We start from the raw sequence: 12,840 nt of genomic DNA on the forward strand, positions 1-12,840 counted from the left end.
CCATCCTCAGTATCCGTGGACTTGCCATCCAAGGATTTAATCATCCACAGAGGCGGGAGGAAGAGGCAGAGGAGGAAGAAGCAGAGGTGGTTGTGGTGGCCCCCTGCTGTCTGCTGCCTGCCCACTGCAGGTGAAGGAGGAAAGAAGGCAGGAAGGCATCCCTGCATGAGGGCTAGTGAAGTCCCATTGACCCCAATGGTGGTGTGGCCACACATTCCCATTATTGGAGAAATGGCTGCTGTGTGAATGCTTTCATGACAGGGGAGGAGTGGGACGCCTTCATGATGATTTAATCATGGGAAACAAATGTGAATGGCAATCACACTGTTGCAGTTTTCCAATGACTTAGGCGCTTTACAGACCGCCCAAAAAGGGCGGTCGGTCTGCTGCCGCCTCCATTTCCACAGCCAGGAAGCCTCAGCCTCCAAACGGGGAAGATTCCCGGCGGCGGAAAAAGAAGCCGAAAAAAGCGGCTTCTTTTTGCGCTGCGGTAATGACACTGCAAGGCGCCAATGGTGCACTTGTGGCGTCATTTCCGTGCCATGACGTGCAGACGCTAAGCGCCCGCTACATCAAAATGGCGGCACCCATGTAGAAAGGGCGCTGTCATTTTGTACGTGCTCGGCACGTACTAGGGTTAGGGCATCCGGAAGGGACACCCTTTCGTAATCCTAGTATGTGCCAAGCACGTACTTTTTGCCCATGCGGAACAGGCCTTAGTTATGTTTTAGCAACTGTAAACTTCCACACGATAATCTCCATAGCTAAACATAGCTACATAATAAAGGATACATAGTGGGGACCTTTGTATTATTTTGAACCTCTCTAGCAAGGCTGAACTAATTCTGCGTTTTAAGTTTTCTGACTTTCCTTTCATGTATTGGCTATTTGTTTGCATTCCTCTTTGGTGATGGGAGGAAGAGGAGGCTGATGTGGCCCCCTTCTTCCATTTCTTACACATGTCTTTTTTAGTCCTCAAATCATTTGAAGGTTCTTTGTATATTCACCCTGGTTTCTTTAGACATGACCAAGTTTTTATCCTTTTGGAATTCTTTACAATTACGCCTTCAATATCCCATCCCATCATCAACTCCTTCCTCTCCATGCACAAAGACCAGTTTCCTATGTCTTTGTGCACTAACGGCCATTGTTAAAATTGAACCTGCAACTTCATTTCCATACACAATGAATTTGTAATTTGTATTGACATCCTCACATACAAATGGCATATGCTTCCACTCCACTAAATGCATCTGAGGAAATAGACTGAAATCTATGAAAGCTCATGCTGCCAATTTTTCTTGCTTTCAGTTAGTCTCAAAAGTGCCACAAAATCTTTCTGTATACTGATTCTACAGACTAACACGGCTATATCTTTGAATTCCCTTTCCACTGAGCATTTTTGACCATGACAGCTCATCCAGTAATTCCCTGAGTTTATTGAAATCAGCACTCCTGAAGCCCACAGTATATTGAGATTATATCTACATTATACAGGTATATAAATCTGGTAGAACTTTAACTGTCACAGCTTCAGGTACTTAGAAATATCTGCTATCGAGGCATTAGTTCACTCCCTTTAAATCTCTAGTACTGTATACAAACTTGCACTAAACTACATAACTGAAAATTTCATAGGATGGAATCTAGTGTTATTAATATGGTATCAATTGACTATAATTGTGTAATGTAGATATATGCTAAATACTTGTATTGATAACTATGCTTCTTTACTGTATCTCTTTCCTATTAAAGCCATCTTCCAACATTTCTGTTCTTGACTTCATAATTTTATTGATTCTAAATATCCAATTACAACATTCTTCCAGATACTATCTATTCATTTTGGTTTCTCCCTGCTGTGATTAGCTTGCTTCAGTTGCATCTTTCAAATACATTTCATAACAAAATAGCATTTGTACAATCTTAGATTACAGGTTGTTGTTGTTGTTTTTTTTTGCAGTACATGGTTTTTACCTTTAGCTATGTGAGTAAAATGGCATTTCATGTGTGTGAGGTTAACTGAAGTACAAATAATCATCTGAATTACCAATACATGCTGGCTGAATTCCACTCCAGCTACCATCTGCCTGACATATTCTCCTTGAAGATCCTATCAGTATCAAAGGTGGTCTGCATTGAAATGATACTTCAGATCTATACGTGAAACTTTTCCCATTGAGTCGTCCTTCAGCTGGGATACCAGGCTCTCCACAAAAGACAGCTGTTATAGAAAAAAGGAGGAGTATTTAATAAGATACTTTTTTAAAAAAGATATAGTAGCAGTGCAATGAACAATGAGACAGTTGTTTTATCATTGTAAGCTAACAGACACCACCCTGCTTTTTGTATTTGTGTCAAACAGGTCATGTTTAAAGAACAGGGTTTCAGAGATTAAAGAATGCTATGTTACTGCTATCTCCATTTGTGCTCAGTTGCACACTTTGACATAGATATGCAATTTTTATATTTATTAACAGGATACATGGTGTTAAAATAACAAGATCAAGTAAAATCTAGTAATGAGTTGGAGAAGACCTGTGGCCAACAGAAAGAATGAAGAGAATTTGGGTTTTGTATCTGAGAAATTCAGTGGGCCGGCCTGGTTGCCATGCCGGGAGAGTCACAGTTGTTGGGTTGGCTCTTGGCACGCTCCGGCCTCCGGCATGCTTCGCAGGGGCTTCCAGGCCGGTAATTGGCTGGCTGGGGGCCGGAAAGGGAGCCACGTCCTCCTGGCAGCTCCCAGGAAGTGCTGGGGCCAGAAGTGCCTCCTGATTGGGCAGCATTGGCACTGGTGTCTCTTGGGATTGGTTAGGGTGCTGATAGGGCGATTGGGCAGCAGGCCTTTATAAGGCCACATGGATTAGGGCCTCGCTGCCATTCCAGCTCGGCTCTCCCCACCCACCCTCCCTATTTTTGAGGTTGGGAGCTTTCTGTCACAACTTCAGGGCAGTTACATAGGTCTTAGATCTGTTGGGCGTGGTTTCCAGAGCTGCGTAGCACTGGATCGAGAGTCCAATGGGGACACGGGGGTGCTGAGATTGTAGCAGTGTCGGCATTGCGGGGACCACATCAATTCAGTGTCCCCCAGTGACAAGGGGCAGAGATGCAAACATGTGAATAACCGGTTAGCCTAGGGCATCAGGTGTTGTTAACCGGTGGCCCCTTATCATCCCGAAGCTTGGGGATGGGGACAAGTGCTTAATATTCAAAGTCTCTCACAAAACTATATGCCAAGATTCTACAGTATGGAACCATGGCAGTAAAATGATATCAATCTTCTACAACTGTGCTACAGGAACTGGGAAATACAAAATACTAGATGGAAACTGGTAAGACATTCTGTTCTATTTTTTTCCTAATAAGTATATGTAGCAGTTTCTTTTAAAAAGAGGCTAAAGTTAATTTAATTTAAACAATGAATAATTTGATCTTAATAAACTTACACAGACACTGTGGAACCTCTCCTCTCCATACTCCTCGTCCTTCACATGAAAGGATAGCAGAATTGGAAAGGTGATACCCATCAGCACAACTGTAACTTATACTTGATCCCCAATGAAAATCTGATCCTTCTACCTTTCCATACAGCACTTGAGGAGGTGGGCCACATGTGATAGCTATTGGGGAAAAAAAGAAGAGAAAGAAGATATTTTAAAAACCCCAAATTGTGGGCTGTTATACTGCTTTAGGGAGGCAGGAGACGAATGGGTATCATGTAGTTATACTTCCCAATGCCACCCCCATAAAACCTTATAAAAAGTGCAGCACCCTCTCATCACACACAATCATTTCCATATTGTCAGAGAGTGGGGAGATCAATGGGAAGAAGTCCAGATATCTTCCTGTGGCTGGATACACTGTAATAGGTATCTGCAGAGGCATTTTTTTTTTGGGGGGGGGGGGGTTCTTGAAAAATTCCTGCAGAAGATGTTCTTGCAGCACATACAACAACACAAAAATAGCTTGCTGATCCCTCTGATCTCTGACATGGAAATGGATGAGGTTTTTTTTTTTAATAGTTGTTATTGTTTTCAACTCATTTCTGACTTAGGGGGACCCTAAGGCAAACCTATCATAGGGTTTTCATGGCAAGGTTTGTTCAAAGTGGATTTACTTTTGCTTTCTTCTGAGTATGAGAGGGTGTGACTTGTTGAAGATAACCCTGTGAGTTTGCATAGTCAAGCAGGGATTTTGACACTATTTCCCAGAGTCCTAGTTGAACTCTGTCTCTTAAAAATGGGTTGGGGGAGTTTGGATTATTGTTTGCTTGGAACAGAGTTCCACCCCTGTAAAAACAAAACAAAACTGCTTTACAGTTGTGTACGTCTGACGTAACCTGTCATAATTCACCAACATGATGCCAGCTATAGTTTCAAACCTTGGTATTATACTTCATAATAAACTTTGTTCTGTATTCTATTCCTCTTGAATTCCACTAACTAACATTTTCTAAAATTAATTTCAGAACTGGGACTCACATGGTTTCTATGGTTTCTTATGCTTCCAGATCATTTGTTTTTCCTACCCAACCTACACATTATGTATACCTGTGGACACTGAGAAGACACTGAAAAATGCAACTAGTTAACTTCAAATGTGATTATTTCAATGATTTTTCAGTGTTTTGATGATGCACCCATGAAGTCCTAAGCACTGGTAAAACACTACACAAAAGATGAAACAAAAATAATTTTAATGCAGATATGCTATCATATAAAATTGTTTTATCTTCAGTCTTTAGTCAATGATTTGTGCATACATAGGCACTGGCAATGAAATTATTTCAGAAAAAAAACTAAAAAAACTTTGCAAGTTATGTATATAATAATTTCTTTTTGTTGTTCTTGTTGTTGTCTGCTTCCAAGTCATTTTTTACTTATGGCGACCCTAAGTTGAACCTCTCATAGGGGTTCAATGTCTTTATCAACACAGTTCCTGAGCCAAGGGAACACTATCCTTTTCTTCATTTCCTACCAGCCCCCCATGCCACTTGAAACCTCCCTCTAGAAGGTTTTCCAGGTCTTCACAACAAATACTGAGAATGACAAAGGCTGCATGAAAAGAGACAATCCACCCCCTTTGCATTTTTCCTGACCAGCACCTTCCAAGGATCCAGTTATTCTCACCCATAATATTTTATTTCCTATGTAACTTTATTTTTTGACAACAGTCAGTCTGATTTCTTCATTAAATGCATTTTGAAATATCTAACTTTAAAAAAGTTATAGCTTTAATTAGAATTTTTGCATGAACTTTTTTGATTTTACTAGTATGCTAGGGGTTAATCTTTTTTATTCTTTTCTTTATCTTCCAAGGGCATTTCAACCCATGACATTCTTCCTGTTCCACAATGGTTGTCAAGGACAACATTTAGAAACTCTTTTAAAGCAGCACATCAAACTGTAATTTAATTTTTTTTCCTATTTGAAAATATGAAGATAGAGCAGAATAGCACAAAGCAGTTTTTTTAAGATGAGCATAATCCAACCAAAGTTCAACACTTTCAAAACCCTTTAATTTCACTGCAAGAGGTAAAGAGTCTGATAAATTGTTCCAGTTCAACATATTATCATGTGAGGTTGTTTTTTACTGAGCCAGTTTGGAAAGTGGGATAGGATGGTCTGCAATAATCAGCATGGAAAAATATGTGCCAAAGGAATTGACAAAACTAAATATGTTATTGAATATGGGTTATGCTGCTTCAAACTAGCAATGGCATCTATGTGTCCCATTTTGTTGCTTATTGTGAGAAGAAAGCATTATATCATATTCCCCAGAAATGAGACTTCTAGCTCAAAACACATTTGGATAATCTATCCTCAATAGCATATTCATTATCTCCACACGTTCATGGCTCCTTGCCCTCCAAAATACAATTATCCAGGAAGTCAACTACTATAGCAGCACTCCGTAATCTCAGATCCAGTTCTTCCTCAGTCCAAGATCATATTTTTATCTGGGCAGGATTGGGACTGAACTGGGACATTCTGCTTATGTACCACATTTTCTTGTGAGATGCAGCATGCATTAGATAGAATGGGTGATTTAGGGTAGATCTAGAAGCTTAGGGCTAGTCAATAGAAGGGACATAAATAAATATACATTTAAAGTGCTTGTAGTAAATTGCATACTTATATTTCACTTTACTGCCGTTGTCAGTAATTTAAACAATACCCTCTTTCTGTCAACTGAACTGTGAATTCAGAGAAGAATTTTCACATTATGGCTGTCTTACGGAGCAGAATGAGAAGGAAAGGATGAAAGATGTCATGTGTGGTGGTGTCAACACTGAGATTTTATAATGTGGATATTCCCTACGCTAATTTCTTATTGAATGAAGATGATGATTCCATGGTAACATTTCATGCATTCCTCCTAGTTCCTCCCTTAGAAGCAGGAGACCACAGTGGAGATGGGGAAATTGCTGACCCATTTCTACAGTTTCTCAAGTCTTCATTCTAAAGTGGGGGCAAATTAACTTTAGCTGAATTGTCCAATTGTGAGAAAGTGGTTACAATATTAGACTGGTACTTGGGAGATCTAGGTCAAATCAGTAATGTTTTTTCTCTCTCTCTCTCTCTTCTGAACTATTTCATGAGGTGGTTGTGACAACAAAGTGGAAAACAGCCTTGTACACCACCTTGGACTCAGAGGTAGAAATCTGGAGTATAAAAAGGTAATAATATCATAAGCATAAATCTAGTTGTGAGTCCCAACCAGAATATACTGTTGAATCAATTGGTGAATGATAACTCAACAATTCTGTAAATTCTTCCTTCGTTAGGAGTGCTAATAGTTTTTAATCTAAACCAATAATATAAATTGTAAGTAATAATTAAAATAACAATATATAATTAATATTTTAAAAATCACATCGCTAGAATGTATACCATGGGTTGTTTTTTTTTAAATAACTCGAACCATTATTTTAGAGGAACCCAAACATGTTTGCCACTTATCTGCTTGTACTGACATGTCTATAGAAGTAGCCTGCTAAACTTCACACACCTTGCTTTTATGCAGCCAGTTCTATTAAATACAGGGTATTGGGGGAATTAGATGGTTCTGACAACATGGCTGTTATGATGTGGTAGTAGGCAACCATGACTCCTTTTACCTTTTTGTATCCTTCCTTTATCTGCTTATATGCATGTTCTGTGCTACATTTCCACCTTCACAATAAGACACATAGATGGAGTGTGTCCTTCCTGCTTAGTAACCCAGACTGTAAATCTGACTGGCTCTTAATTGCTTTATTAAATAGTTACCATGTTTCTTGTTTTCTCAGTTTCATTTCTGTGTACTTATTGTTGCTCTCTCAAAGCCCAGATACATTACAGGCTTTCCATTTGTCCATGCTTTTAAATGAGAAAAATCATATACATTACAAATGTGTGAAAGTCACATTGATCCAGCAATAGCAGAATAACATTAATAAGCTGGGTAGAGATCAGACCTTTGCAGATGGGTTTACTCTGGTTCCAGGTGCCATCTTTGGTACAGCGTATTGTGGTTGGGCCAATGGGTTCCATTAGATACCCTGGATTGCATTGGTAGGTGACTGTCTTATTAAACGTGAAATCATTTCCAAAATGAATGCCATTTGATAATTCACCAGGGTCTCCACAACTGATCACTGAGTGATGAAACAAGACAAATGGAGAGATTTTTAGAAGAAACAGCTATATCTCATAACACATGTGCACAGGTACTATAAGAATAACCACTGTCCAAAACCTTGGCATGCAAAGTTATATTCTTTAGTTAACATTTATATTCAAGCAGCCCCCTGTTGAACCTCAAAGTGACTCCTAAATAAAAGCAATTTTGCAAGTGTGGATGTGGATGCAGGCACATGTGTATGTGTTGTGGTGGATGTGGATCCTGCTGGAATGCAAATATAACCAGATGCTTTTGCTTGTGTAGCAAGGATCCCATAGGATTAAGAGTAAAATGCCTGATCCTCAAAAAGGAATTGTGGTCACAAACTGCAGAAGCCCCCTGGTGCCCAAATCCAAGTAAATGCTATCCAAACACATTTCTACAGTTCTAGGTCACATTTCCAGCAGTGCACATTTTTAGGAGTTTCACTGCATATCTTTGTTTTCTGATTTATTTTGCAGATAGCATTCCCCAGATGATAATTGCATAAATCTCAAATCTTTATTGTTTCCAGTGCAGGCTGAAAGAATAGAAGTATAATTGGACAAATCTGCTATTCTTCACTAAGCAAATCTCATAATACATTTGAGATGTTGAAAGACTAAATATCATCATTATTCAAGACTGCACTGATAGGATGCATGTGATTTAAGGTGGTTTTATTTTAGATAGACTATATTTTGCCAGTAACTCCCATCAAACTCGGCCACTTCTAGTCCAATATGTCTGAAAGGTGCCAAGTTGGGGAAGACTGTACAAGATCTTTTTTTCTTGTGCATAATTATACATAGATATGTCCAGCATTCTTAACTGAACTCTTTGAAAAACAGCTATATATGTGATTGCAGCACAGTAAAAGGAGGAGCACAATCCTATACATGTATGAAAGGAAATCTGTGTCTAAATGTGGCCCCATCACTGGGTAATCTGTACAAAATTATAGACACCTAAAGTTGGAAGCCTAAGAAAACATACCATTATGGATGTAATTCTTCAGTAAGTTTCTTCCCAAAGGTAGTGACAAGTAATTTCAGCATTTTTCTTCCTGCTGTGAGAAAATCTTTGAAAACCACTGTTTTCAAAGCCTATTCACAATTCACGACTTACTCTATACAAATTTTCTACGTGGTTGTTTTGCACAGAAAACAGCATTTTCTGCATGGGGAATAATATTTCAATGTGGAAATATTAATTTCTGTGCAGAACATACTGTTTTCTATGCAAATCAACTATGTACAAATTTTACATAAAATAAATACCCAACTACAACATTTTTTGCACAGGAAACAGTGTTGGTTTTTTTAATGGAAAATGACATTTCAATGCAGAAATGTTAATTCCTGTACAGAAAATTCTGTTGTGAAGAAAATGCTGTTGTCTATGCAAAACAACCATAAGTGCATTTTGCACAGAATAAGCCCCTAAATACAAAGGTTCTCATCAGTGCAGGGTCTTTATTGAGTGTCAGGGTTTGTCAACACTTGAAAATGTATGTCTTTCCCCATTATTACACATATTTTTAACAGGGTCTAAATTCCAGACCTGTGCAGTCCGGAGCTGTGCCAGTCCATGTACCATTGGCTGTACAGTGCCTAGTAGTTAGGCCTGAAGTCTTATAACCTTCCCAACAGGCATAGATGACTGAGCTGGAGAATGAAATCCCATCACTGTAGATTATCTTGCCATTGGCTGGTGTTCCAGGATTTCCACAAGATACAGCTATCAGAAGTGAAGGAGGCAGAAAATGATAATCAGTTTGCTTTCTATTATAAATGGATAGAGAAAAACTGAAAGCACAACAGCTGTACAGTTGTTTCATGTGTAACATTGCTATAGTACTTATTAATACAAAAGTTGAGAAGTTGTATTTTCCTTATTTGTTGGGCTTACATTGCCATTTTACTTGATTAGGGTACACCTGGTACAGATACATCCCCTCTGAATGTGTTTGTAAATACACAGTAAAAATCAAAGAAAGAGAAAATGAGAACATATGCAAAGCTCTGGAAAGGAGGAACATTTCCCTTCTTTTTAAGCTCCACACCTAAATATGCATAGACAGCAGAAAATTCAGACCAGTTCCTCTGCTAGGATATACCAGGAATAACAAGATTAAATTTCACTAAGTGAAGCCAATGTTTGATGTTCAACTGTTCAGCTTCCTTGTGCAAAATACAGGGCCTCATTAAAGGTATCCATTGCAATATTCCTTCTGGTGATCCCTTTCAGCTGACAGCAGCTTACCTTTTCAAGATATCAGTTCAAGTCAAACAATTTGCAAATAGGGAAAAGTATCAACTAGAGATGTGTGAGAAAGGTGCTCTAATGTAACTCCCCCCCCCCCCTTTGGAAGCTTCTCCTAGTGAAAACTTCTCAGACTGGCTGTGGACTAGGCAAAAATTGTATCCACAGATATCCCATGAGTAGTTTTGGATATGTATGCATAAAATGAATATATCTGAAAGGTGTGCCTTGAAAGTCCGGTTATAGTTAATAGGTAAAAAGAATGGGGTGACTGGTAAAAGAAGTGGAAGGATGACAGGCTTGCTTACAAGTTAAGAGCTTTCAAGGAAGGCAGATCTGGAAAAAGCCCCAGGTGTTTCAAGGTAAACTAAGGTTAGAGGAGGATGTGAGGACCATCAAATACTTCATATGACAGACAGTCTAGGAAAATTGCTGCCGCAGTAACATTTTTGGCAGAAGCCCATAAAAACCTATAGAAAGGAAAGAACTGAAAGTGGAAGAGTTGGCTCCAAATAGCTCTCTCTCATACTCCCATCATCCTCAACAACAAATCAAACTGGAAATTTCAACTCTGTTTCAGTTCCTATATTTACCCATTTCCACATCAAATGTTTTTTCCCCCAGAAAATCCACTTCTTTGCCTCTGTAAAGCAGGTAATTTGGTTTTCTTTTGTTGTTTTTTTTAAAGGAGATTCACATTTTTTCTTCATAGTTATACCCCAGTTAACACACTAACCTGGTAGGATGGCTCCAGGTTCTCAGCTCAGTGCCCTCCATAAAGGCATTTAAGAAAAGTAATTCCTTTTAGGATCTTAAACCACAATTAAATGGTTAGGAAATGGTATCTCCAGCCTGATTGCCACACTGGCTTTTAATGTCTGCATCATTTTAAAGGAGAAATCCCACTACAAGTGAAGTAATATAGATAGCAGAGGTACAAAGTGTGGTTTCACTATGGGGGCAGGACAGTATTCCTTTTCTGGAATCACTATGGTAGGCCACAGATAGTAGATAAGAGGTTCTTAGTATGTCTCCTTTACCTGGAATTCAAAAATATGAAATATTCCCAAAACCAACCCTGTTTTCATGGGGGCTACAATAGAGATATCTTTGATTTCTGACAGTTCAATGTACACAAATTTTGTTTCATTCAAAATCATTGTATACAATTACCTTCAAGGCTAGGTATATATGAAACACAAATTAATTTTATTTTTACATTTGGATTCCATTTCCAAGATGTCTTTTTATGAACATTCATGCAAATACAGATATTCCAAAATCCAAAACACTTCTGGTCCCAAGCATTTCAGGTAAGGAAGATTCAATGTTTACCTTCTTGCAAAGGGCCTTGAATATAACTTAGCCAGAGAAGGGGGCTTCTCTGTAGTTCTCTGTCTTCTGTAGTTAGGTATCTACTCCAATGGGAAAGACGTTGGCAATGGATGGCTAAATTAAGATATGAGGATCATGGAGATCACTTCTCAGAACTCCCTCTCCTTTCCAGTGGGGCTGCCTGTGTGCATTCTGGTCAAGGCAATTAGTCTAGAGTCAGAGATCTCTACTTGCTGAGCACTTCCTATTTCTGACCTGCTGTCTGATTCTCCCATTGACTTTTATAATTATCAAGCTGGTCCCATTAGTCAACCACAACCCTTGCCTATTTGGGCCAAGACCCTATTTGCCAACTTCAGTACCTTCATTACACTGATGGATGGAAGAGAAGGCATCAGAGGCAGTGGTGAGGCAGAAGAGGAAAAGGAGCCATGGGCACTCTCATGCTGGACTGGACAACAGTGAAAGCTATTCCTCCATTCAGTGGAAAAAGTGACTTACATATGCATAAGTGACACAATGCTATAGGTCACCAACAGGATTCCACCTCTGACTGCCAGTAATTTAAATGAGCTCCATTTGCCAGCTTCTTTGCTGGCATACCAGATGAGCCTGACCATTTCACTTAAGACTCCAATCAGCTCTGTTACAATGTATACCTTCAAAAGCTTTTCTGCATTTTCTCATGAATCAAAAACTTCCATAAATGTCATAAAATATGGGCACCTTTAAGTGGATTTTATAGGGCCTTGTATGAAAATGTTCACAGACATGCCAGAGACGTGATATAAATGCATTATATCAGTTCTAGATATGAAAAACAGTTAATCATTTTATTGGTAGGAAATAAGCTATAAACTAAGGGAAGATGGATTGTTGGCTTAAAAAGAGAACAGATGCTTATAATAAATTAAGAGAGGAGAAATTCATAATACTTCAGCAAGTATACTGAAAGGTTAAGGAAGGACAAAATAAGAAGCCAGATCAAAATGCTACTGCTCTTGTTCTTAAATTACGATACACCCATACCTTCTCCAATTCTGCCTCACTATCTGAAGGCAAATGTTGCCTATAACCTTAAAAAGACAAGAAACTTTTCATTAAGCTGTGGATGAGTGATCATCAGCCTACAGCCATGTTCAGCTGTTACAGCAGGTTTGCTTGTAAAAATGTGAGGCCATTGCATGTACCTTCTTTTTCACAGCCCTAACAGGTGCTACATAGAGAACAGGTTAAACTTTTTTCAGTCAGAAAATTTCCATTAGTCTCATAGAACAGTAAACATAAATAATATGATTCTTTTTGCTTCATCGCCTTTCATCCTGTATATGTGGACATATAACTTCATTCAAGTGATATGAATTTTCAGATCACTTTTTCTTATTTGCTTAGGTTTCCTAAAGAAAGCAATTTTTGGATTCTTATCTGCTTTTTTGGTTCCTAGTTCTTTCAGATTGTGATATAGGTGATATTTGCTACAGTACTGATGCTGCCTACCCAGACTCCACCTTACAGTTTACCATTGTATATATAATGTACACTGATAAAATTATACCATGCACACACACATACAGAATCCTATATGCAATCTAGGGA

General features: G+C 38.7%; 1 protein-coding gene across 3 annotated transcripts in view; it reads right to left on the reverse strand.

Annotated features, from left to right (window-relative positions):
- Positions 1–12,840, reverse strand: part of CSMD1 (CUB and Sushi multiple domains 1) — a 1,238,710-nt gene that overhangs the window by 48,429 nt on the left and 1,177,441 nt on the right. For all 3 annotated transcript variants that reach the window (XM_089531085.1, XM_089531084.1, XM_089531086.1), the window contains exons 58-61: positions 9,208–9,384; positions 7,460–7,639; positions 3,447–3,620; positions 2,051–2,224 (exon numbers count right to left, since the gene is read on the reverse strand). In XM_089531085.1, coding sequence (XP_089387211.1) covers positions 2,051–2,224; positions 3,447–3,620; positions 7,460–7,639; positions 9,208–9,384 — 705 coding nt within the window. The remainder of the gene's footprint in view (positions 1–2,050; positions 2,225–3,446; positions 3,621–7,459; positions 7,640–9,207; positions 9,385–12,840) is intronic.

The sequence above is a fragment of the Sceloporus occidentalis genome, unplaced genomic scaffold (genome assembly GCF_023333645.1).
Source record: "Sceloporus occidentalis isolate IW3139 unplaced genomic scaffold, rSceOcc1.0.p SCAF_6, whole genome shotgun sequence".
Taxonomy (NCBI): Eukaryota; Metazoa; Chordata; class Lepidosauria; order Squamata; family Phrynosomatidae; genus Sceloporus; species Sceloporus occidentalis.